This window comes from Pan troglodytes, chromosome 4, assembly GCF_028858775.2.
Source record: "Pan troglodytes isolate AG18354 chromosome 4, NHGRI_mPanTro3-v2.0_pri, whole genome shotgun sequence".
In the NCBI taxonomy this organism is placed as follows: domain Eukaryota; kingdom Metazoa; phylum Chordata; class Mammalia; order Primates; family Hominidae; genus Pan; species Pan troglodytes.
Genome location: NC_072402.2, coordinates 146,680,792 through 146,706,909, shown reverse-complemented (window position 1 = coordinate 146,706,909; position 26,118 = coordinate 146,680,792). Strand labels below are relative to the sequence as shown.

Below are 26,118 nucleotides of genomic sequence, written 5' to 3'. Positions count from 1 at the left end.
AAGGAACAGCATGTCGTGCCTCTATTCACTGTCCTCTCAGCTCCAGTTTTTGAGGCTGACATTCCTGAAAGTGCTCCAAATCCTGGGGATAGACTCAGTCTGTAGTTCCTTAGTAGAAATAATCTGTACAGCACTTAATAATTTATTAAGCACTTAATTTTATTTCATGGCTTTCAAAAGGACATAGAGCAGATATTATCCAAATTGCAAATGAGAAAATTAAAGAGATTAAGTAATGCCCTCAATCACTCATGCAGTAACTGCCTTCCAACTCTGAGTTCATTTAATCAACCTATATTTATTGAGCAGCCAGTATGAAGAGGCCCTGTGCTGGGCCCTGGAGAGAGAATATTGAGGAAAAGCAGGCAAGTCCTTGCGTTCATGGTGCTCACATTCTAGTGGGGAAGACTTATGTTAAACAAATAATCACCCATATAAATACAACAGTGCCTCTATGATAAGAGCCAAGGAAAACAGGTGGTGTTGCTTTGAGAGCCTAATAGAGAGGGGTTTGACATAAGAGAGAAGGCTTCCCTGAAGCTACTGAGCTGGGATTGTTTTTTTTTTTTTTCTTTAAGTCTTCTTTGCTATTTTATTTTATTTTATTTTATTATACTTTAAGTTTTAGGATACATGTGCACAACGTCAGGTTTGTTACATATGTATACATGTGCCATGTTGGTGTGCTGCACCCATTACCTCGTCATTTAGCATTAGATATATCTCCTAATGCTATCCCTCCCCCACCGCACCACCCCACAACAGTCCCTGGTGTGTGATGTTCCCCTTCCTGTGTCCATGTGTTCTCATTGTTCAATTCCCACCTATGAGTGAGAACATGCAGTGTTTGGTTTTTTGTCCTTGTGATAGTTTGCTGAGAATGATGGTTTCCAGCTTCATCCATGTCCCTACAAAGGACATGAACTCATCCTTTTTTATGGCTGCATAGTATTCCATGGTATATATGTGCCACATTTTCTTAATCCAGTCTATCATTGTTGGACATTTGGGTTGGTTCCAAGTCTTTGCTATTGTGAATGGTGCCACAATAAAGATACGTGTGCATGTGTCTTTATAGCAGCCTGATTTATAATCCTTTGGGTATATACCCAGTAATGGGATGGCTGGGTCAAATGGTATTTCTAGTTCTAGATCCCTGAGGAATCGCCACACTGTCTTCCACAATGGTTGAACTAGTTTACAGTCCCACCAACAGTGTAAAAGTTTTCCTGTTTCTCCACATCCTCTGCAGCACCTGTTGTTTCCTGACTTTTTAATGATTGCCATTCTAACTGGTGTGAGATGGTATCTCATTGTGGTTTTGATTTGCATTTCTCTGATGGCCGGTGATGATGAGCATTTTTTCATGTGTTTTTTGGCTGCATAAATGTCTTCTTTTGAGAAGTGTCTGTTCATGTCCTTTGCCCACTTTTTGATGGGGTTGTTTGTTTTTTTCTTGTAAATTTGTTTGAGTTCATTGTAGATTCTGGATATTAGCCCTTTGTCAGATGAGTAGGTTGCAAAAATTTTCTCCCACTGAGCTGGGATTTGAAGAATAACCAGGCAGGGCCCTGACAAAGACTTTTGTTTTTACCCTAAGAGTACTGTCCAGCCAACTGAGGGGCTCGAAGATGGATGTTTTGCACAGAAACTCCCTTAGCACTAATCTTAGTCCACTTTTTTTATCCTTGCCTTAGTCTCCTACTTCCCTGGGACGTGCTTGAAGACAGAAATTAGCTCTTAAGTGGTGAGACCCAGAGAGACTAAATCTGAGATAAGTAACTCAGTCAAGGCCCTGGCCACACATGCCATCCTCAGTGAATGTCTGAAGAATGTAGGCAGCAGGGGATTGAAGGCAAAATGCCAACATTCCGAACAGGCAGGAAGGTGAATGATTTATATCATGAACATGCAGGTCGGTGCCTGAAAATGAGGACAGCAAGGAATCTAGAATGTTCCATCTTGGGCACCCTTTCATGCAAAATCAGAAAAACTTTTCCATTCCCAAGGAATAGAAGCTGGTAAGGTATGTACTCTGGGGTCTGAATGCCTGCGTTCAAATCCCAGCTCTTCTAGTTAGCAGATTCTAAGCAAATCACTTCTCCTCTTTTCCTCTTTATCTGCCAAATGGGGAAGATAAGATCTCTTCTAAGGATGTTGTGAAGATTAAATAAGATGATGTCAGTGAAGCGCTTGACACATGGTGAGTTTTAGTAAGCAGTCGTGATAGCATTATTAGGGGTGCTGGCAAAGAGCCTGGGCAATTTCACAGTGTGAGCCCCTAGTCTCTCACTTGTATGGGTGAAGACCTCCTGTGAAATATGATTAGCTGCCTCCCTCAGGTTTAGCTGATGAGTGACCTTGTCACTTCCCTAGTGGAAAAAAATAAAAACTCCTGAGATTGACATCCACAGATTGTCACCATGGGGGCCCTGCCTGATTTTTCACCCTCCTTCGAGATCACTTGCGTGGCCTGCAGTACCTGCTGCTATTCCCCTAAAGCATCATGCCTTTCTATGGGAGATGCTCACCTGTATAACTGGTCACCTGGCTACCTCCTAAAGTCACATCCTTATGAATCCTTTCCCAATTTCCCCACAGAATGTATTATTCATTCAATCATCAAGTATTTACTGTTGGCACATCTAATGTGTGCCAAGACTATTGGAGGTATTAAGGACATAGTGATAAACACAGGTTCAAAATTCCTGCCCCTGTGGAGACTCCATTTTGTTTTGGAGAAACAGGCAATATGCAATATGCAAATAAATAAACAAGGTAGTGTCAGATACTGAAAGAATGTTTCCAGGGAGAAAACAGAGGTGACATGATAGAGACTGCTGGGGTGCATGTGGAGAAGATACAGGGGATGATGAGATGACTGGGGAAGACCTGTTTGAGGAGGATGCATAAACTGAGACTGACTGATGAGAAGGAGCTAGCCAAGTGAAGTGACGGGAAAAGATGGTTCCAGGCAGAGGGAAGAGCAGGGCAACCTGAAGCAGAATGAAGAGCAGTGGGACCAAGCAGAGTGAAGATGGTGAGGATGCTGTGAGTGCAGCTGGAGAGGCAGGCAGGGTCCAGGTCACACCTCGCTCTGAGACTCCCCCCATGCTTTGAGATAACTCCGTTGCAGTCTTTTCCACATTGGCATATAATGTGGGCGTTAGGGACCAGGCTTTTTTTTATGTCTGTACCCCAAGCACAATGCGTGGTTCATAGTCAGGACTCACTAAATGTTGATTGAATAAGAGCCAATTTGAGACAGGGCCTGAAAGTCTGGGATGGATTTTGGGTGATGCAGCATGTCTAAGGCAGTCTTTGCTGAATCAGCACCCTTGTTACACTTCTCTCCAAGTAATTTTGGTAGTAACTGGGCATATGCCCAAAATTTGAAAACAGTTCCAAATTACAGATTTGGAAGACTTGCTTCTGACTGAGATAAGCATAAATCATCATCTCTTCTGGAAGGAGGCAGAGCCAGACAGGAGGTGTTCTGGAAACAAACATAAACTGTTGATCAAATTCCAATCAATTTCATAAAAGAAATTGTAGCTGAGTATAAGTGACATAAAAGGTAAGACAGAGACGTGACCTCCCCAGAACTAGAATAGGCTGGTGGGATGATAAACACTGGCAAAAGGGGACCCTGGGAGAGGGAATCTGAGGGCTGAGCACGATAATTGGAAAACAGACCCAACCAGGATGAGACAGCAGCCAGGAGCGAGGGTCTGAGTCACCACTAAGGAAATATCGAGCCACACGCAGCTTTTCCTACCCGCCTAGTGAAAACTATTTGCTCAAATCCTGTTCTATTTCAGGAAGTGCCAGCTGCATCATAGGAAGTTCTGCTCTTTCCACATTAGGAACAAGAGTCACTTCTCTTTGCTTTTGGGTGTTCACAGGGCACCAGTTCTGGAGGGCACAGGGTTATTCTGCCACTCAAATAAGGTAGATCAGTACAGTCTAATCTGGGCAGTTAAGCAGGCTGCCTTCCCTCAGACAGAGAAAAGCTGAGCTTGAGTTACCTCCATAAAGGATGGCTTTCAGTCCCTCTGAGCAGCCCTAAAGTGTTCCTGTGTCAGCTCAAAGAGAAAAAGTGGCCAGATGTCATTCACTGTCATCTTCTCCTCTTTCTCCATTCTGGCCTGGGAGAGGAACATGGAAACCCTGGCCTCTCCTTCCTGGAGAGGAAACCATGTGCAAGGACTCCAGAATGTGCCTCCTTTGCAGGCTGAGGCTTCTGTGTGTTCTCACAGCCAACCATTTCCCGGGGACATTGCTGAAAGCTGCCTTCTGAGGGGGATTAGGGGCAGGCAAGTTGCAGGTGACCTTAGTGGGTGAGAGAGGGTTTCTTCTCATTTATCTCTAGGCCTGATTTAAAGAGTTATAGTTGGTATGTGGTGAGGTTTGCCAAGTATGGGCTGTACACACTGAGGATTTTATAGGACAAGGAGTTCTTGTCGGGTGGCGCTGGGGATTTTTTTCTTCCTGAATTCCATATTACAGCATGTTATCTAAGGATTATATTTGAATTTTGGGGTGTTCGGAGGTTTCCACAAAATTTTCTAGGTTTTATTAGAAATCTCAGCATATTTCTGTTATAAGACCCATGACACATGGAAAATGAGTGGATAGATAAAACAGAAAAAAAGGAAAATTGAGAGGGATCACCATATCTGCCACTTTGAGATGGGTTACAGTTGTTTTTCATCCAAAAGTTAAGTGGATCAAATCAGTCTTCGATTGTGGTAAAGAGCAAATCCTAGAGTTTATTCAGATGTTAGTTTGCTGATCTGCAGTCTACTGTAGGAACAGAGACTGGGTGTATTTTTTCTGCCATTCATTTGCTATGTGACCTTGGTCCAGTAGCTGCCTGTCTCTGGGTTTTAAAGTTGGATTAGATAATGATTTCCTAAATGTCATGACTGTTTAACACAACATTAAAAACAATTAAATCATAGAAAGTTGTGCCTGATTGAATTCTCCTTTAATCTTCTTGATAAAGGAAAGAAGAAAGTCTCAGTGTAGAGTTAAAATATCTTCAACACCCTTTCAACACTTCCTGAGCTTATGTTTTTACAAAATGAGAACAGGCTTCAAGCTCAATCTTACTTGGACTTCAAGTGTCTTTCTAGATGATATATATATATTTTTTGAGACGTTATTTTGCTCTTGTCGCCCAGACTGGAGTGCAATGGTGCGATCTCTGCTCACTTCAACCTCCGCCTCCTGGGTTCAAGCTATTCTCCTGCCTCAGCCTCCCGAGTACCTGGGATTACAGGCACCCGCCACTACGCCCAGATAATTTTTGTATTTTTGGTAGAGACGGGGTTTCATCATGTTGGCCAGGCTAGTCTCGAACTCCTGATCTCTGGTGATCCACCCGCCTCTGCCTCCCAAAGTGCTGGGATTACAGGCAGGAGCCACTGTGCTTAGCTGATAATTTAATCATATTGTTTTGTCTTTGTTTTGTTTATTTTTATCGTTACCTTTTATTTTAGACAAGTAATTCCAGTTTTCTGTTTACAGCAGTGATAGAGGGCTTTCTCTGAAAATGTGTTTATGTAGATGAGAACACTTGAAGACATATATGAAAGTGTTATTGACATATGACAAAAACTGTGGGGTTGGTACCTGAATGGTTGGACTTTGGGAAACCCTGGTCTAGGTGACCTCTAAATGTTTTTCTGGCTCAGAGGGCTTATAAATATGAATGCCCCAGTTTCAGCACAGAGCACACGTTGCTGGCTTCCAAGCTGTCTTAAATGTAAGCTCTGTGTGCACAGCAATTGTATGTGGCTTTTTGGCCACTGTATCCCAAATGTCCAGTTCAGTGGGTGGCATGTGGCTGGACTTCAATAAATGATTCTGAAGGAATAAATGCATGACTCAGGTGAAAATGAGATATGACATCCCTTTTATGTTTGGGAGCAAAAGAGAAGAAAAACCCTTATATTCCAGACCCTGTTGGGCCTGAAACAAGAGTGTGGCCTCAGCAAGTATAGGTAGGTGCGTGCGCATCCATACACATAGCAGAGGACTTGGGACAGTCCTTATGTTACCATTCACTGCTGTGTGACTCTGGCAAGGGCCTTAATCTCCCTGAGCTTCAATTTCCTCATCTGTTAAAACACGCGCACATACATGCACACACACACACGTGCACACACACACACACACTTTGTGTTTTAAATGTTTACCCAAATTGAATTTTTGTGATATCATTGAAATTTACAGAACATATCTAGTACTGTTTTATTTTAAAAAACAACTTGGCCTTTGACATCTTAGATTCTCTCTGGAAAAAGGCAATGTTGAACTAATAAATAAATGAGTACATACATAAATTCATATATTTCCCTTTTATTTTCATTTTCAGTTTTTCTTGTTTTCAAATCTCATTGGCTTTTGGCTTGGAGTATTTTTAAATTGACTGGCTGTTTGGTTCAAATGATGTTTAAACAAGCTTTGGCGCGAGCTGCAGACCTGTTGTGCTTGCTGGGTTGAGGTTGGGTGTGCCACCAAACTGCCTTGGCTAAATGACAGTTTAAATACAGCCAAACAGTTGGTCCTGCTGGGAGATTCATTGGTGGGAAGATTCCACAGAAACAATGCCCTGGCTCAGACATTCCTGCCCCTGCAGGGAGATCTGAGGGACCAGGTGGTCTCCTCAGGTCCAGGAGAGATTGCCAGACTCAGGGGGAGCCATCACTGACCTTCGTTCAGGTGAATCTGTGTTCTCTTTCCTTCTTCCCCTGGGGCCCTAGTTGGCTCTGATTTCCAGCAGTAGTTTGAAGCTGCTGCCTCTGAAACTGGAGATGGTGAAACACAGGCAGAGACTGGACTTTCTCATCAGCCTCACTTCATATTTCAGGTGAAGGCTTGTCTTTGGATAGAGGCAAGAGAAGGGGTTTGAGACCATCTTTCAGACAAGGTCATCCCTGCTTCCTCCCTCCAACTCCAGCCATTTGGTTGAATTTATTAGCCTTTTCTGAGGGCAAAAGACAAACAAAAAAAGCAAAAAGGAAAACAGAATTCTGTGCAATGCAATGAAAAACCTCCCAGTGATTCAAACAGCATGAATAGTTATTACAGAAAGAGGAAAGTAACAGGGCCATTGTGATGATGAATTGAGACAATGTGGGTAAAGCATTGGAAGCTGTGTCCCACCTGTAGGAGACAGTCCATAAACTATAGCTATTATTATTTAACCCCTCACATGGCAACTGGCTTCTAGTGGGTCTTAGTGTATGTTTGTTGATGAGCTCATGTTAGGATTGGCTGCCTTAGGGGGAGGGAGCTAGAGGAGTCCAGGCTGAAGATGAGCGTTGTTGAGCTATGATATTGAAACTCCCATTTAACATCAGAATAGAGATGGAAATAAGCTCAGAGACAATGCTGTAGCTCTGCCCCCATCAGGCCAGCTGATGTCCTTCAGGGCAGGGTGGCATTGACTGGCTAGACAGCAGCTGACTGACTTTCCATTGGCCCTCCCTTTTCTGCATAATTGATTTTGAACTTAGGATATGCCTCAGGCTAAGCAAACATGGCTTCAGACCCCAGATATTTGCAGCAGCCCTTTAATAGGGCCATAGTTGGAAATGTGAAGCAAGAGACTGTCCCCCTATTTGGCACGCATTTTTAGAGTTTTTGAGGTTTGGCATGAGCATCCAAGGAGGCTCCTCCTGACCTAGTGGAATATTAAGACAAAATATAAGGTCTCTGAGGCTGTGTTGCCTTTATTTTCTCTCCTGACCTAAGAGTGTGTGTGAAGCTAAACTGCCAGAACCCAACACTTCACTCAGTCTAATGAACCTGGAGGGGGACACTACTTAGGTTACTGGAATAGGGAATGTATTCCCTATTCCAATCAAAAAAGACCCCCTCCATTGGGACTCAGAAAAAGACTTTCCTTCCCTTATCCTCCCTTAGGATATTGTAATAGGGAAGTGAATACATTCCCTATTCCAACATCCTAAGGGAGGATATTGGAATCCTAAGGGAGGATGAGGGAAGGAGAGTCTTTTTCTGAGTCCCAGTGGAGGGAGCCTTTTTCTGAGCCAGGTTTGGTCCAATATATTTACTGTTGGACTCTCAGTGGCATGGGCCATCCACATGATGAATAAAATCTCTTAAAGTTCTCCAAGCAAATGGCCTCTACATTCAGGGTAACTTAAGGGACATGATTACAAAGGGGAAGGAGGCTCAGTTAGTGGCAATTGCTTCAACAGGTGTGCTCTAGAGGGGATCTAGCTCCACGCAGGAGCATGAGTTGTAAATGAAGGCACTCATGTTTATGGAGGCCCTTTTTTTGTGTCCCAAAGTATGCTAAGGCCGTGGTGTGGAGCATTTCTGTCTGTCCTCTGAGCAACACTGTGGCAGGTGCAGGATAGTAGATCTCTGTTGTTTATGCTCCCAGGCAGCCATTCTCACCTCCCCACAGCCCCTGGCTTTCCTTTGGGAGCCTCACCCTTAGTGTTTATGGTTTTGTTGGCATGGTAAACCAAGATGTTTTCCCCTCCCATTATGATGCCTGAAACTTTCTTCAAACCTCCCTGGGGAGACAAGGGAAAAGATTGGAATCTTTTGCCCAGGACTTGGAATCCTGAATCTATGTGTGAGAGCTGATGAAATGCTCAGGATGAATTGATTACAGCCCTGGTTCGTGGGCCAGTTTGCTGCAACTTCTGCTGCCTGCTTTGAGTTTGTTTTACACCTTATCTTCCTTATTGCGAGTTGTCCCATGTCCTCTAGTAAATTTCCTTTTAGGTAGAGTCCTTGAGTGGTCTCAAGTTCAGGTCTATCTGACTCAAAGCTGGTGAACTTAACCATTATGCAATATTGGAGCCTCTCTGCTTTCTCCCGGGCCTGAGGTTCTAAGAGGCTCTGATTCTGAGAATCTGAGAATGCACAGCTCTAAAATGATATGATTAATTGCTTTTCTATTCTTTTAGAGCTGGTCAGTGTTCACAACTGCAAATCTCCTTCCCGAATGAGCTGTCACTGCCTGAGCTGTCAGCTGAGGGTGTGCGAGGGCTTTTAGACTTTGAGCTCAGCTGACAGAACACAACTCTCCCTGCAGGCTCCGTATTGTTTGGCCACTGCTAGCCTAGTCTGCTCACTTGTCCATAAGACTCATTGGGACTTACCAACCCCTAGGAGGTATCTACAAACCACATGGGAGAAATATGAATTTGAACAATGAAGTGAAGAAAACAGGAGCTTGGGCACTGCTTTAAGAGGTTTTGCCCTGTTGGCAATCCTCTGGAGGTGCCCCCAAGGGTCTATGCACTAAGCAAGTGATGAGCAGGGCCTCATGACACCTCTGAGAAATGCTTCATTGTCTAAATTCAGAAGGAAAGATTAGAAATTTCCCCCCATATCACCACTGGGAAAATGGAAGCAGACATTCATACTTAAGCATATAAAAAGTAATACTTCCTTGATGTTATTCTTCTATTCAACAAAGTAGATAACTTAAATTGTGGGAACAGACACACCTAATGTGAGACTCAATAAGTTACTTTTCATTATAAACAAAAATTTAGCCCAATACTTTCCAAATTGCCCTATGCCAAAAATATTGCTTACCTCAAGTTTATCCTATGGGCTTCTTCAGTAAGGGAGCTTGCCTTGCTCCATCTGCTCCTGGTCACAGTGGCTAACACAGAAATTTTAACTTTTTTAGTGGTGGAATAAGTTTTTCAAACAATAGTTTCATGCAGGACTATGGTATACAAAACAGATCCGATGGAGCTGTTCTGCTGAAGTCACCTCTGATATGCAGCATCCCCCTTAACCCTCCTACCTGGGTCCCTGAAAAACCTGAAAAAAATCACAAGACTTGAGGAGCCATTAGAAAACTGCTGGCTCAGCACCCAATTTGAACAGAATAGGATTCAGTGGACATGGAGTGAACATCATTTGTGGTAGGAAGTTTGCATTGTTTTTTTTTCTCTCTCTCTTTCTTTCTCTCATCCCTCCCTTTCTCCACCCCCAATATATAGCTGAGGGAATCAAAAGAGTGGTTTTCAGTGATCTTCAGAGATGAGGTGAGAGGGAATCTTTGCGACCCAAATAGGTGGCACCTAGGTTGATGTCTTCACTAGCAAGTTATGGATGTGGGTGTAGGGTCCTTGGTAAGATGAGCAGACATCAAACTAGCTCCTTAAAAAAGGGGAGGCCTTGCACAGGATGGGCTGGAGCCTGATGCTGGTGGTCCCGGTGGAGCTGAGGGTCTGAAGGTGGAGCATGTCCAGAGACATCAGAAAAGGCAGGTCAGTGCAACCTTTGAAGTGGAGGACCTAGGCAAATAGGGCAGAAGGCAGGAAGGTATAGAGCTGAACCAAGTGAGAGAGAAGCTCAAGGCAAATACTGAGGATGCTGTAGATTCACAGGAACTGGAGGGAGAGGCAAAGAAGTCAGTGAACAGGTGAGAACACAGGCTGAAATACAGCCAAGGACAGAATGTCCCAAGCTGAGCTGTCTGCAGCCCGGGGCCTTTCAGTGGCGCCTGGGCTTCTGCAGGGCAGCGTTGGACACAGCTTAAGGGCCTTTGTACCAGGAGGAAATCTGGTTGAGAGTCCTTCTGCTTTGTGTCTGTCCTGTTTGTCATGCTTCTGGGGTTTTTTGGATCTCTCTAAAGAATATACTCGTTATTGGAAGATTTGAATTTATGCTTGGGGCTGGGGAAGCCAGAAACCAATCCATTTGATGTCTGTGTGGTTTCATGGCTTGTTAAGTCCCTTTCATATGATCTCGTTGCTTCTCTGCAGTATGTCAGGAGGGTCCGTATGATGAATATTACATGGCATCTGATGTCACAGGGCACTGATTATGCCAACACTGCTTATAGAAAGCAGAAGACTAGTGAGGCAGGGAGAGAATTACGGTCCAGACTTGGAGTGGCTGTGCACGTGCAGCTCATTGCAGTCATGCATGCGAATGGCCTCCCACATGCCCGGCCACTGGGCAGGACGGCGGCAGTTATGCATTCCATTAGCAATAGGTCAGACTGGCGTTGGGCTAAGTTTCCTGGATCATGCCACTCAAATGTGTCATGTGTACTCCGTTGTCATAGCACATTGCTCAGGAAGGGTGATCTGGGCCAGAGGACACACACTGGCTGCCACTAAACTGTGCTGGCCCCCAGATGTTTTTTTTCAACTAGGTCTGCCCCAGGTTTAAAATTTTGAATGTGTGCCAATATTTAAAAATGAGAAGATGCCCTTAATATTTGCATTTCTGGTTTTCCTAAAATACTGGAGGGTCTTATTACACTGGTTTTTGCAACTGCCTCCTTTCCATGAGTCATATGTTCTCCACATGTCACAGTCCCCACCCAGCCTGCTTTACTTCTTTACCTCTCCAGCCCCATGGGCACTAGAGTTTGAGTCCCTTGGCTTAGGTTGTTGTCTTATGTAACTTGTCATGTAGAACCAGGGTTGGCAAACTGCTGTCCGTGGGCCAAATGTGGCCCTCCACCTGTTTCTATAAATAAAGTTTTATGGCCGGGCATGGTGGCTCATGCCTGTAATCCCAGCACTTTGGGAGGCCGAGGCGGGTGGATCACGAGGTCAGGAGTTCGAGACTAGCCTGACCAACATGGTGAAACCCCATCTCTACTAAAAATACAAAAATCAGGGAGCGGTTGAGAAGTGGGGTGACAAACAGGGGAAAGTGGGAAGGGAGCATGCCTGTAGTCCCAGCTACTCGGGAGGCTGAGGCAGGAGAATCGCTTGAACCCGGGAGATGGAGGTTGCAGTGAGCTGAGATCATGCCACTGCACTCCGGCCTGGGTGACAGAGTGAGACTCCTTCTCAAAAGTAAAAAGTGAAAAATTAAAAAAATAAAGTTTTACTGGAATGCAGCCACACTCATTTGTTGACACATTGTCATTGCCTATACTACCCAGAGTAGAGTAGCTGTGGCAGGGGCCATATTGCCTGAAAATTCTACAGTATTTATTATGTGGCCCTTTAGAGAAAATGTTTGCCGAGCTCAGATCTAGACTATGGGCAGAGGGCTGACTTTTCACTACAGAATGGCCCACAAGGTATTTTCTAAATAAAGGTTTTCTGCTTTCAGAGGAATCCTTTTTTTTTTTTTTTTTTTTGAGACAGAGTCTGGCTCTTTCGCCCAGGCCAGACTGCAGTGGCGCTATCTCGGCTCACTGCAAGCTCTGCCTCCCGGGTTCACACCCTTCTCCTGCCTCAGCCTCCCAAGTAGCTGGGACTACAGGCGCCCGCCACAGCACCCAGCTAATTTTTTGTATTTTTAGTAGAGACGGGGTTTCACCGTGTTAGCCAGGATGGTCTCGATCTCCTGACCTTGTGATCCGTCCGCCTCAGCCTTCCAAAGTGCTGGGATTACAGGCGTGAGCCACTGCACCTGGCCAGAGGAATCCTATCACTGTTCTTAAACTAATTTCATTACTTTCCCTCCAGGCTTTATTTATAATCCACCAAAATGAGAGGGGAAGTTGGTGGTCTATTGTTTTCCAGGCCTGGGTTATTATGAGGCCATACAATGTCAGTTTTAGTGTCAGGGCAGTCGGTTTCCTTTTATTTTTCCCTTGCCTGCCATATCCATGGGGAAAGAACAGGACAACCTAGAATTATTGGCATCCTGCATTTCTATTTTTGTTTGTTTGAGACGGAGTCTTTCTCTGTCACCCAGGCTGGAGTGCAATGGTGCGATCTCGGCTCATTGCAACCTCCACCTCCCAGGTTCAAGCAATTCTCCTACCTCAGCCTCCCAAGTAACTGGGATTACAGGTGCATGCCGCCACGCCCAGCTAATTTTTGTGTATTTTAGTAGAGATGGGGCATCCTGCATTTCTATAGACTCTACCTCAAACCCACAGGGAGAAGCATTGCTATTGATGTGATTATTTCTGAGAACAATGTCTTACATAGGTACAGTGGAAGTGGTTAACTCTTTCACAGTGTTCCTGCACTTTTCCCCACATTTCCTTCTCAAGACTATCTTGCAAGGCTTGCTGATTGCCTATTCAACTACTCTTCTTCCTCCCATCTCCTTTGCTGTGGAGCCCAGCTCTATATTGTGACAGAAATGCCAGGATATTGCTTTGCTAGCCTTCTACAGGGCCTGGAGGTGGTCACATGACCCTGTTCTGGCTAATGACAGAAAAAGGAAGTCTTCAGAGAGGCTTCTAGGAAATAGTTTCTCTTTCATAAGACAGCAATAGTGCAAGAGAGATTCCCTATTCCTTACTTTCTGTTTCTAGATGTAGCTTTGTGACATTTGGATGTGATACTTGGCTTTGTGGTAATGGCATGTGATATTTGGAGCTGTGGCAGCCATCTTGGGCCAGGATGGGAAATGATTTGTGGAAGACAGTCAAAGGGAGGGTGAGAGAGAAGAAGATCCTGAGCTCCTGGGACATCCCTGAGCCTGGAACCATCTCCATTTGGACGATTCTCATTATACTAATGAGAAACTAATACTAATAAAAACTTTCTGTTAAAACCACTTAGGATCAGATATTCCGTTACTTTGCAGCCAAAAGCATCTTAATTCAAACAGTTGGGTACTATAACCTCTAGTTTACATAATTTTTAAACATTTAGCAAAAATGCATATAGTTCTTACTGTGTGTTAGGTACTGTCCTGAGGGCATTCTGTGTATTAACTCATTTAGTTTTCATAATGATACTATGAGACAGGTATTATTATGCCCATTTTACAGAAGAGGAAGCTAACGCCCAGTATGCTAAATACTGTATGAAGTCACACACCTGGTAAGAGGCAGAGCTAGGGTTTCATCTTGGGTTGTCTGGCTTCAGAGGCTACGGGCTTAATTGTTATCCTGTGCTCCCTCTCTAGTAGATAGGAAATGGTTTGCCCCAGGTCACATGACACAGGTATTCTTCCAGCACCTGGTGCCACCCTTCACCTGGAGCAGACACTGGAACAGTCTGTAGACCCACCCATCCATCTCCTCAGCAGTGTGCTCTCCACTGCTGTCTTTCTTCATCATCCTTAAGCTCGTTATAGTCCTGGATTTTAGTGGGTGCTAAAGCCAAGGACTAGATTTGAAGCCTCTTTTCTGCCCACCTGCTGCTCTTTCTTCCTCCCTCCTAGCTGCAGACATCAAACTGTTGCTGGCCAGGTAAGCACAGGAGGAGGATACAGGACGGCAGGTCCCTTGTGCTGTGCGTCCCACTGAGGGGATATTGTGTGGTGGCTGTGGGCACTGGGTTTGGAGTCAGATGAAGTTAAGTTCTGCAACTTCTAGCTGTGTTAACATGGGAAAATCCCTTCTCCTCTCTGAACCTCAGTGTCCTCTTCTGTACAATGGGATAATAATGACCTAACCAATAATGTTCTTTGAATGTTAGATGAGGCATACCATATAAAATGTTTAACGAAGAATCTGACACCCAGAAATCACCCAGTAAGTGAAAGATACTGTTACGAGTGGTATTACTTTTTCAATTCTCATTACCACTATGTTTGAAGTCGTTTGTGAGCTAAAATGTCTGGAGACCGCCTGCTCTGTGTGAAGTGGAGGAAATCTTGGGGCATCTAGGAGGGAGGGAGAGGTGGTGATCTAGGAGTCAGAATAGCAGGATCTTAGCTCAGCTGTGAGATCTCAGTGGCTGTAAAGGGTGTGTGTTGCCTGAGATGATCCCCAAGTGCCTTTCCCAGCTGGAACAGACCACATTGTGATATGCACCAAACAGGTGGCCTGCATTCTCTGTAGGAGCCTGCACAGCCCAGGTGCAGCTACCTTCATTGAGGGCCCTGATTCGGTTGTTTCTCCAAAATTGGCCAAAGCTGCTAGCAGGTTTCTGTCCCATTAGCCACCAGCATGACCAGTGCCTGGTGTCTGGCATGAGGTGAATGTTTAATAAGCCTGAGTTGGATGAATGAATGAACTCCAGTATGTGAGGGAGTGGTGCCTGTGGCCCCTAAAGGTGGAGCAGGTTTGGTTTCTTTTAGTATAAATATTTAGAATATGACCATGATTGCAGTTTTTGGCAAGAGTGAATCACTTACTCATGGTCATGGCCTTGAACCTAACCAAACCGCCAGCCAGCACCAGAATAAACTGCACAGAACTGCTGGCCTCAGCCAAAAGGAAATTGACTTTCTATTGACCCATGAGACAGGTCCGGTTTTTTTTTTTCTTTTAAATTTTTTACAAACAGTACGATGTCTAGTAAATCTGACCAAACCAGATACCTCTATTTATTTTTTTCTAAAACCTTGAACTGGAACAAAATTAGACCCCACATAATCCTTATTTATAATATTACTCAATGTGTGCAAATAGTAATGATGTTAACTAACATTCATAGGGCAATGCTATGTGTATTATCTCATGTATTCCTCAAACACACCTATGAAGTAGGTGCTATTTTAATTCCTATTTTACAAACAAGGAAAAGTTGACAGCTAAATAACTTTTGCCAAGGTCACGTGGCCATTAGAAGGCAAAGTGAGCATTTTAATCATTTGAATCCAGGTCCACTTGATTCCCAAGCTAGTGCTCTCAGCTCTCTGGCTCTCCTGTGTTCTCAGCATCAGCGACAGCTGCAGTTTATTGGGCATACATTGTGAGGCAGTCACAGGGCTGAGCATTCTTCACACATGAGCTTGGTCAATCCCTCCACAGTACTATCAGGAGTGCACCATTGTTAGCTCCATTTTAGCGATGAGGAAACAGGGATTTCATGAGATTATTTAACCTGCCTGCCATCTGTGGATGGTGGTGTTAAGCGCTTCATGTGGAGTGATAGAGCTCAGCAAGCTCCAGGGCAACAAAGAATGGGGGACTTTTCCAGTGTCACACAGTGAATCAGTGGTTGAGCTGGAACAGAACTTTACTGAAGACTTTTCATTCACTGCTAGGAGAATGTTGTAGTTAACAGTGGGAGGGGGACCTGCTATAAGGTCAATCTGCTGTGTCACTTGCTCTGGTGGCAGGAAAGAGTTTAGTGGATTAGAGCATATACTTTGGATCATACAGACCTGTGCTCAGGGCCACCATGGGAAAGAGCCTTCCTCTCCCTGAGCCTCTGTTTCTTCTTCTGTAGAATGGAACAATAACCATAGGCCTGCCTCTTGGGTTTGCTGGAGAAGAAAGTGAGAGAACACACATTAAATGTCTGGCACAATGACTGCCATGCAGTTAATATGGAATAGCTGTTGTCGTTATGTTGTTAATTGAAATGATCCATGATCCAAAAGAGGCTTGGAAACACTGCACCATATGGAGAAGACTTGAAATCCACTTCGCAATGACTGCCTTGTGATAGGAAGGAGATGTAAAGGCTGAAGAGTGTCTATAAGTGGTACGCAGGCACTTGGGACACACAAACACATACACACATACATGCTCCTGAAACCTGCACGCACATGTACTTGTGGCATATGTACACTCATACACACGTGCACACACGTACACACAATATACTTGTACACACATGCTCACATACATGCACCTGCATATGCTCTCACATGGACACACACATATGGACAATATACTCTTGGCATCTGTTTTCATACATGCATCTGCAACCCACACACACATGCACTTGTAACATACACATGCACACACAACATACTTGTGGCATACAGATGCTCTTACACATGCACACACATGCATGGACACATGCGTCACACACAATACACTTGTAGCATACACATGCTCACATGCATATGCACACACATACATGCACACACACATGCACGTGCACACACATGCCTGTGCACACACACATTGCATCTGCACACACTCTCTCCCTTCCTTAGCCTGGTGAACACCTACACATCCTTTAGCTCTCAGGCCAAAGGTCACAGCTTTAGGGCAGCCACTTTGACCCAGGCCAGGACACTCAGGCTGAGCTATCTTGGCACCTAGCACCTCCACCTCTCATCCAAACTGTCCTCTCTCAGCCCATAGGTACTTCAGTCCCAGGCTCTGTTGCCATCACTCTAGGGAGCTTCTGGGTGCTCAGGGATCCTCCTCAGCTTGCATCTCATTGCATGTCATTGAATAATTGTAATAAGTTGCTTAATTCTACAATTCCTGCTAGAAGGCCACTTCTGTGAAAGGCAGGGATAAAGCTGACTCTTCTCCACAGATCAGAATCATTTGATGCAGACTGGCACATAGTATGTCTTCAATACATAGATGCCATTGATTGAACAGAACCACCAGGATCTCATTTGCATGCAAGCTGAAGAATAAGCTTATTCATATTGGGGTTACCCTGCACAAGATGTCTCCTATGGGGTTTTTAGCCACGGGGTCTCTAATGATTTGGAGGCTCACTCAGAGGAAGCCAAGCCTCAGAATGCTGTATAAATTGGTAAAAAAAAAAAAAAAAAAAAAAAATCTAACTTTGAAATGCATTCCTAGTCACCAGGAAAACACATTTTGGGGGAGAGAATGTCTAACAAGCCTGAAATGTAGACAACTCCTTATTGCTTCTGACTGCACTTTCTCCTGGGAAGTTAGGGGACACCAGCAGTTGCCATGAGTAGGACTGACCAGTCACTGTCTGGGCTGAGGCAGACTGCTTTCTTTATTTTACAGCAGTAGGGAGGCCCTTGTTAGACATAATGAAGGCAGAGGTTGATGGGCAGATGGAGATGAGAAACACAATGCCTGGTGGTAAAAAGCAGGTGGCTCAGCTTAGAGTCATTTATTTTAATTCATTCATTTATTTAAGAAATAGTTCTGGGCACTTTCTAAGTGCCAGGCACCGTGTTAGCTGCTTGGGATATAGGAGAAAATGGGATAGACGTAGTCCTTGACCTGGGGGTGCTCAAGTTTAGCTGGGGAGGTAGACAAGGAAATAGGAAACCAATATGCAGTGTGATCAGTGCTCCAGGGGGATTCAGAAGAGGAGCTCCAGGGAGAGTGGTGCTGGCTTCTGGAAGAAGGGATGTCTAAGCCAAGATCTGGAGGATGAGCCAGGCTAGGAGATGGGGAAATGTGGTATGAAGGAGGAGAACAGTCAGTGGGCAGACCTCAAAAGGAGAGACATGGCAGGAGTTCAGAGTGGCAGCAGCGGGGTGGGGGTGGTGGCAGGGAGGGCAGGGTCCCGTCATGCACAGCTCATTCCTGAGGACTGCTCCCTAGGGTGATGGCAACAGCCTGGGACTGAAGAGCCCATGGGCTGAGAGAGGACAGTTTGGATGAGAGATGGAGGTGCTCACGGGAACTGGGGCTTTGCATGAGGCTGCGGGAGCCTGGTGGGAGTGTCTCTGGGGAGCAGTGATGCAGACCCAGCTGCTGCAGGCCTGGGTACTGGGGATGTGGGTGAAGGAGATTTGCTGTTCACTGCTTTCTCCCCTGGCAAATGGACAAGGAGGCCTAGATGACCGCTGAATCCCTCCCAGAACTGCTGTCTGAACACTGGGAACTGTGTGCCTCCCTCCCTCCCACAAACCACCCCATGCCTCTGTCTCCCTGGCCCAGCTCTTTCCATCCTGCAGTATCCACTCTGGCTGCCCCAGGCCCCCTTTTCTCTATCACTACCCAGAAGCTGCATCACTATGACCAGCTCATGTCATATCTCCGGGCCTCAGTTTCCACATTAGTGGGAAACTGATGGGAATAATAACACCACCTACTTCTTCAGCCTTGTCTTCTGCTCATTACCCAGGCAACCCTGGCCCGCTCTCACTACTTCAAGCTCATGGGGCTCTTTCTTGCCTAGAGTTCTTTGCCTTTTCCTTCCTTCCAATCCGTCTCCCCACTTTTGCCTTGATAATTATTCCTCATGTTTCAAACCCAAGCTGAAACGTTGTTTCTTCAGAGAAGCCTTCCTGAAGAGGGGCCACCACTTGTATTCTACATGAATGCTCTGCATATTTCCTTCCTGACTCTCACCCCACTGGTGTACACCTCACTTTTGCATAATTTCTGAATATCTCCTTCCCTCCCTAGGATATAAGCACCATGGGCATTGGAGATCCCTGACATGCTCATTGCTGTATCCTTTCACCTGGCACTGTCCCAGGTATAGATTAGGCACTGGGCCATGAGATGCTGAATTAATAAATGACGAACTCAATGGGTTTAATACTCTCCACATGTATGTAAGTTACTAATTATACTCAAGCCAGACCTCTAAACTAACTTAAAGCTCAGTTTAATAACACTCATTTATTAACTCAGCTAAATAACTGATTGCAGCTCAATTTGATAAGCAAAGACCATCACAAAATTGTAGTGTAACATGGCCCTGGCCACTAGAGGGAGCTGGGAAGCCATAAAGCCAGGTGGACTCTAGGACCCCAACCCCCTGTAGAGAGGTGGAAGTCTGATGTTCAATCATTTTCTATTCAATCCATTCTTTAAAGTCTATAGACTGTTATGAGTTGGAAGGCTAGGGAGAGACTGTTTAGTTCAGTCTGGACACTGAGGCCCGAGGGAGAGCGAGTTCCCTCTGCCTCCCAGGGCTTCATGGCATAGACTTGTTTCTAGCCATGGCAAACCTCTCTCTCTCTCTTTTTTTTTTTTTTCAATATTTCTATTTTCTATTATGTAGAAGAGATCATTTTAACTTCTGTCTGTCCATATTTATTGACTTTCTACTATGCACTGGGCACTGTTTAGGTGCTAGACACTCTGGTGTACAAAACAGGCTCCTGTCTCAATAAGTCCATCGTCTAGTTGGAAAGACAAATGTCAAAAAATACTACATAGCTACCAACTGTGATTGGTGTGAAGGAGAAAGACAATGTTTGGAGACAGATAATAACAGGAACACCTAATTCATTCTCAAGTTCATCCTGAGAGGAAGAGCCATGTAGCAGAAACCTGGAGGCTGTGCAGGGCTGGCGGAGGGACCAGAAGAGCAGACCTTCTGCCCCACATGGCTCTCTGGCTTGCCCACTGCTGCTGGGTGAGTCCCGTCTCCCCTGTGGCCTTCTGCTTTGCCATCTGTGTAATTGTGCACGCATTTCAAGACTGAGGTTTTGATTAGGAGGGGCTTGTACCTGAGCTATCTGGGGCAGCTGGTGTGTGGCATTTGCAGCTGTTGTCAAAGGAGCCTGGGGTCCAGCTCTTGAGTGAAAGGGGGCTTCCACATGGATGGCCTCACACTGAGCAATGGGCCAGGAGCTGTGGGGTGGCTTTGTTCCAGGCATAGGAGTGCTGCAGCTTTAAGACCTAGCACAGGTGTGGCTCTTGGACTGCCTGCATCCAGTCACCTGGAGAGTTGCTTAAGTAGAGAGATTACTGGGCTCCACCCCCAGAGATAATGATAAGGCAGCTCTGGAGGAGGGCCCAGGAATCTGCATGTTAATGAGCTCTCTAGGTGACTCTGATGCATACTGAGGTCTGGGAACCATTTCCCTAGATCGTCTTGTAGAAAGGATCTGTGACACTCAGGCTTTGAACTGGCCTTCATTGTATGCTCTATGTGTATTCCAAAAGAGTTGTGGTTAAGCAAAGATATTTTACAATTCAAATCATATCCTGAGTATACTTAGGGCTCTCACTTTAAAGAAGCCCCATTTGTAATGTGAATTTCTATAACAAAGTATAGTTCTTTGGTTCTTGTGTGTTAATTTTCCTAAATGATGGGCATACCTAACTATATACTTCGCGGACTGATTAATTAAACAATGAATTGAAAACACCTGGAATCCAGCTTTGTATGTTGTGGGAGGTCAGGGACCCTGAACGGAGGGACTGGCTGAAGCCATGGGAGAAGAACATGGATTGTGAAGATTTCATGGACATTTATTAGTTCCCCAAATTAATACTTTTATAATTTCTTATGCCTGTCTTTACTGCAATCTCTAAACATAAATTGTGAAGATATCATGGACACTTATCACTTCCCCAATCAATACCCTTGTGATTTCCTATGCCTGTCTTTAATCTCTTAATCCTGTCAGCTGAGGATGATGTATGTTGCCTCAGGACCCTGTGATAATTACTTTAACTGCACAAATTGTAGAGCATGTGTGTTTGAACAATATGAAATCTGGGCACCTTGAAAAAAGAACAGGATAACAGCAATGTTCAGGGAATAAGAGAGATAACCTTAAACTCTGACCACCAGTGAGCCAGGTGGAACAGAGCCATATTTCTCTTCTTTCAAAAGCAAATGGGAGAAATATCGCTGAATTCTTTTTCTCAGCAAGGGACATCCCTGAGAAGGAGAATGCGGCCCTGAGGGTGGGTCTCTAAAACGGCCCCCTTGGGTGTGGCCGTCTTCTATGGTCAAAACTGTAGGGATGAAATAAACCCCAGTCTCCCATAGCACTCCCAGGCTTATTAGGAAGAGGAAATTCCCACCTAATAAATTTTGGTCAGACCAGTTGCTCTCAAACCCTGTCTCCTGATAAGATGTTATCAATGACAGTGGTGTCCGAAACTTCATTAGCAATTTTAATTTCACACCAGTCCTGTGGTCCTGTGATCTCTCCCTGCCTCCATTTGCCTTGTGATATTCTATTACCTTGTGAAGTACGTGATCTTCATGACCCACACCCTATTCATACACTCCCTCCCTTTTTGAAAGTCCCTAATAAAAACTTGCTGGTTTTATGGCTCAGGGGGCATCACGGTCAGGGGGCATCACGGAACCTACCGACATGTGCTGTCTCCCCTGGATGACCAGCTTTAAAATTTCTCTCTTTTGTACTCTGTCCCTTTATTTCCCAACCCAGCTGATGCTTAGGGAAAATAGAAAAGAACATATGTGACTATCGGGGCAGGTTCCCTGATATTGTAGAAAATCTACAGCCTTCATTTCCAGAGAGGGGAGAGGAGAAGATCTGTGGCAGAGGCACAAAGAATTAAATTTCAAAGCTCAGAGTTAAGCTCCTTCAGGATAAAGCATTTATTTATCATCAGGTTTATAATCACTGCCCATATGGGACAGGTGAGCCCTGGCCCGGTGTCCCCCAAATGCAGCTAAATGTCTAATGCCCTTGAATTTGCCATTGCTGAGGAGGCTTCAATCCCATGGCTCCTGCCAAGGACAACAATCTGTGGGGTTGGGAACACTCTGATCCCCCTCATTCTGGGTTGCAAAAGAGCTCGGGTGGAGATATCTTGAATCACGGAAAAGTCTTGGCCCTTGGCAAGGAATATTTCATTCAGAGCCCTTATCTCCTTGACCTGCTGCTCCAGTCTCCTGGCTCATCTATAATTTTCCCATTTGTAGGGCAGTTGCAGGCTGGCCCAGGGCAGACCCAACTGAGGGCAATGGTCCTTAGAGCTACGGCCACCCTGACGTGGATGCCTGGTGAGAGGCTTGTGAACAGAGAAGACTAACTGTGGAGATGCTGACCCATTTAGCTTTTACCTGTCCCAGGATGGCTGGAGATCTCTGGGAGAGAGAGAGAGGTAATGAGGACTCGGTTTTGACCAAGGCAAGGTAAGTAAGCACTAAGGTGAGAGGTCTCTTTTCTGTGGTGGCTACTCCAAGTCATGCCAAATCACTGACCCAACCTGTTGGATCAGAGAGAACAAGCAACTGGGTTTAGGGCCTAAAGATGCCCTATAATTTGCATTGGTGGAGAGGAAGGAGATGGAATTCAGAGGGACTTGGGAGACAAAATAAAAATGACAGAAACAGGAGATCAGTAATAATGGAAGAAAGGACCCATGGAAGAGAAGAAGGGAGAAGAGGTAGTTATAAGTGCTAGAGAAAAGCATTGCTTTTAGTGTAATTCTTCGTTGTACATATGAATTTTGTTGACAGGTACACTTCATGTATACTTCATGTGTGTACATGAATATTATTCACTCTCTCTCCTTTGACCTCCTCTAGAGCTGTAAGACAGGCTGGTCATTTCCGAGTTACCAACCGTATAGTAAAGATGAAGCAGACTCCCTCTCTTGGCATGGCTCTCTCCTTGAAGCCCCACTGTGGAACTCCATTAAGAAGCCACCAAGTTGCTTTTGGCATAGGTCACCCAGAGCCACTGCCACTCCTTGGCAGGAGAAGGGGTACTGGCTTCCTGTGACAAAATAAAGAGTGTGGCCAGGGTACATTAATCTATTGATGCATTCATGAGGCATCAGAAGGAAAAGATAGGAGGGGAGAAGACTCAAAAGGAAGTTGACTGTTGCAAGAGAGCTAAGGCCTGTGCTGTGAATGTCTTATCAGGAATCTTTTTCAGTTGGTCATAGGACAAGTGACAGAGCCTGTGGAGCAGACTGGGCAGCTAGCTCAGGACCTGCAGGAGTAGTGATCACAGAACCTGTTTCAGTAACCCCCTGCCATCGGGGATGAGAACATGGTTTCTGGAGTCAGACAGTTGAGTTCAAGTCCCTGCTCTGCCACTTTCTAGTTGTGTTCTTGGACAAGACACATCATCTCAATGGACTGTAACTTCCTCTTGTGTAAAGTGGGAATAATAATGACTGTGAGGACTAAATAAAATCAAGCTTAAAAAGCACTTCACACAATAGTAACCACTAACTAAGTATCAGCTGGAGTCATTATAATCATACTGAGTGCCATGAGTGGGGTGGCTTCTTTCCTTTTGCTTTTAAACATGCTCCTCTCCTCCAATTGGCAACTTCTTCTCTTGACTCCAACATTTCTGGGCCACCATTTTACATCTCTTCTGCCTTCCCCACCCAAATGAATTCTGACATTTTTTTTGGTTTTGAGATTCCATTTACTGAAGAACAATTAACCTCATTTTTGTGGACAAAGGAACTGAGTCTTGGAGATGTGAAGTAACATTATTAAGTGGCTCACTGTGCCAGCACCGTTACTCAAACCCAGTGATGGGCAATACGCTCAGCCACTGCCTTTACCAGGGATGACAGACTTCACTAGGGTTACAGAAAAGCACAATAAATGCCTTGATAGGAACATGCAGAGGGAGCTAATCTCATGCACACTGTCAGAAAACTTCCCCAGGGGTTATCCAGGCTGCCAGGGATCTGGGATTTTCACAGTGGAATGCCAGGGCTGGAGGGCCTTCAGGGATCATCTAGGCCAAGAGTTTTCCAACGAGTCTGAGGGATGCTTGAAGGAGCCTGGCACGTGAGATTTTTTTCAGTTGCAAGAACTATGTATTCATTATAATAAATTATGAACCCCAAAGGTTGTGCTTTTACATTTACGAGGTGATCATTTCCTTTTACAATAAATACCTGCAAAAAGCAATATTAGGTTAAAAATAGCAGCTGTGGTGCTTATGTATGGAAACTCATGATCCCAGAAATCTCATACCTGAAGTTTGGGAAACTCTGATTTTGTACAACTTTGTTATTTTGAGGAAGAGAAACAGATGCTCAGAGAGGCTCCATGACTTGCTCAATGTTATAGAGTCAGTTAGTGGCTGAATTTTGTCATATAAAAATGTATTTCATTTCCCCCAAATCCTAAGATAAGAGGAAAAGTGATACATTGAGTTTCAGGAGGCGTTTGATAAATGACTTGCAGTTCTGCCAGCAGCCTGATTCTCTGATTAGGATCTGGCTGATGCTTTCCTGTTCTTTCAAATTAATTTCTCCTTCCAGTCTTTATCTGTCTCCCAGTTCCCCTGCGGTGGTGAGACACTCAACTTTGGAGGGAGAGTTTGTGGCTGATGTCCTTTTGCTCTACTGGCCCCTCGATCAAGAGGTTAAGTTCTGAACGTCAGTGCCCTTACCTTCTGCTGAGGAGGACAGATGCTGGGCTTTGAGTCTCATGGGCTCTGCTCTGCCTCCAACTTGTGGTGTAGACATGAGGATCCCCCGCTCCCTGGGTTGCCTCCCTTGGAGGGCTATTATGAAGGGAAAATGAGACTGGGTATTTCAGAACCTGAAAGCAGTGCCATCAAAGGGGTTGTGATCAGATCAATGTTCCCCTGTTTAGCAGCGTGAGGCACATGAGCCGTGGCTGTGAACCATCTGCACTGACCCCATAACACTGCCAGGGCTGACCCTGCTCCGACCCGAGCCCAGAAACAGCTTCTATTCACTCCTCAGCTTGGCCTGCTCTTTCTTTGAGGAAAACACTGCCATTCAGAAAATACTATCCCATGTGGGATTTTATTTTGATTTTTACAATAAGCCTCAGAATAATGACTATTATTGCTTTTTTAGTACATAAGAAACTAAAGTTTAGACCGTGAAAGAGATCTGGCCCAGGTTACCCACCTGGTGGGTGGCAATGCTGGGATCCTGGCTTTCAGACAGGTGCTCTTTTGCAGCTACCTGCAAGGTTGCCAGCCATCCTGCTCAGACTGAGAGTGCACCCCTCCTTCATTCCTGCATTTGTCATGCAAATGTCATGAGGTCTTCAATTTGTGCATGGGGAAATAGATGTGGAGGGAGAGGAGAAATGGTGATGCATGCCTGTAAGCCCAGCTACTTTGGAGGATGAGGCGAGAGGATCACTTGAACCCAGGAGTTTGAGGCCGCAGTGAGCTGTGTTTGCACTACTGCACTCTTGTCTGGGCAAGAGCGAGACTGTCTGAATAAAAAATATGGATCTTGTAACTATATTAGGAAAATCAGCTCTTTTCATACAAGGGGACCTGTTTGTGACAATTGTAGGCAATATCATAGGCAATATTTTTCATTAGGGGCTGGATTTCTAGAAGAATTCAGGCAGTATACATTCTTTGCATCTCATATAGACATTCCTTTTATCTGCTCATCCAATTACTGTTATTATTATGAATATATATTTGTAGTAGCGAAGCTTCTGACAATAGAACCAACAGGATGTATATCTACAGGCTACAGATATCTCTATCTCTGCCTCTATTTTTATCTGTACCTCTATACACAGAGACACAGAGAGAGATTTTAGGGAATTTCGTCACTTGATTGTGGAGTTGGCAAACCCAAAACCTGCCAGGTTAACTGGCATGCTAGAGACCCAGGGAAGAGCTGATATTGCAGTTTGAATCTGAAGGTGGTCCACTGGCAGAATTCTCTCTTCCTTGGGAGACCTCATCCTTTTTCCTCTGAAGGCCCTTAGCTGATTAGATAAGGCCCTTCCACATGACTAAAGGCAAATTGCTTCACTCAAAGTCTACAGATTGAAGTGTTGTTCTCATCTAAAGAATCATTTCACTGCAACATCCAGATATGTTTGACCAAATAGCTGAGAACTGTGGCCTAGACGAGCTGGCACCTAGATTAACCATCACAATGTATAA

At 44.8% G+C, this 26,118-nt stretch overlaps 2 protein-coding genes across 3 annotated transcripts in view; one reads left to right on the top strand and one right to left on the bottom strand.

The window, feature by feature from the left end:
• The window catches only part of SH3TC2 (SH3 domain and tetratricopeptide repeats 2), a 188,961-nt gene extending 164,529 nt beyond the window's left edge, over positions 1-24,432 (top strand). Inside the window, exon 17 of the mRNA XM_063810804.1 lies at positions 22,170-24,432. Coding sequence (XP_063666874.1) covers positions 22,170-22,205 — 36 coding nt within the window. The 3' untranslated portion in view covers positions 22,206-24,432. The remainder of the gene's footprint in view (positions 1-22,169) is intronic.
• Positions 6,347-26,118, bottom strand: part of ADRB2 (adrenoceptor beta 2) — a 139,195-nt gene continuing 119,423 nt past the window's right edge. The window contains exons 2-4 of one of the 2 annotated variants that reach the window (XM_024356499.3): positions 16,003-16,104; positions 9,595-9,664; positions 6,347-6,994 (exon numbers count right to left, since the gene is read on the bottom strand). In XM_024356499.3, the coding sequence (XP_024212267.1) occupies positions 6,985-6,994; positions 9,595-9,664; positions 16,003-16,104 (182 nt within the window). In that variant the 3' untranslated portion in view covers positions 6,347-6,984. The remainder of the gene's footprint in view (positions 6,995-9,594; positions 9,665-16,002; positions 16,105-26,118) is intronic. The other variant, XM_024356498.3, reaches the window with a different exon arrangement.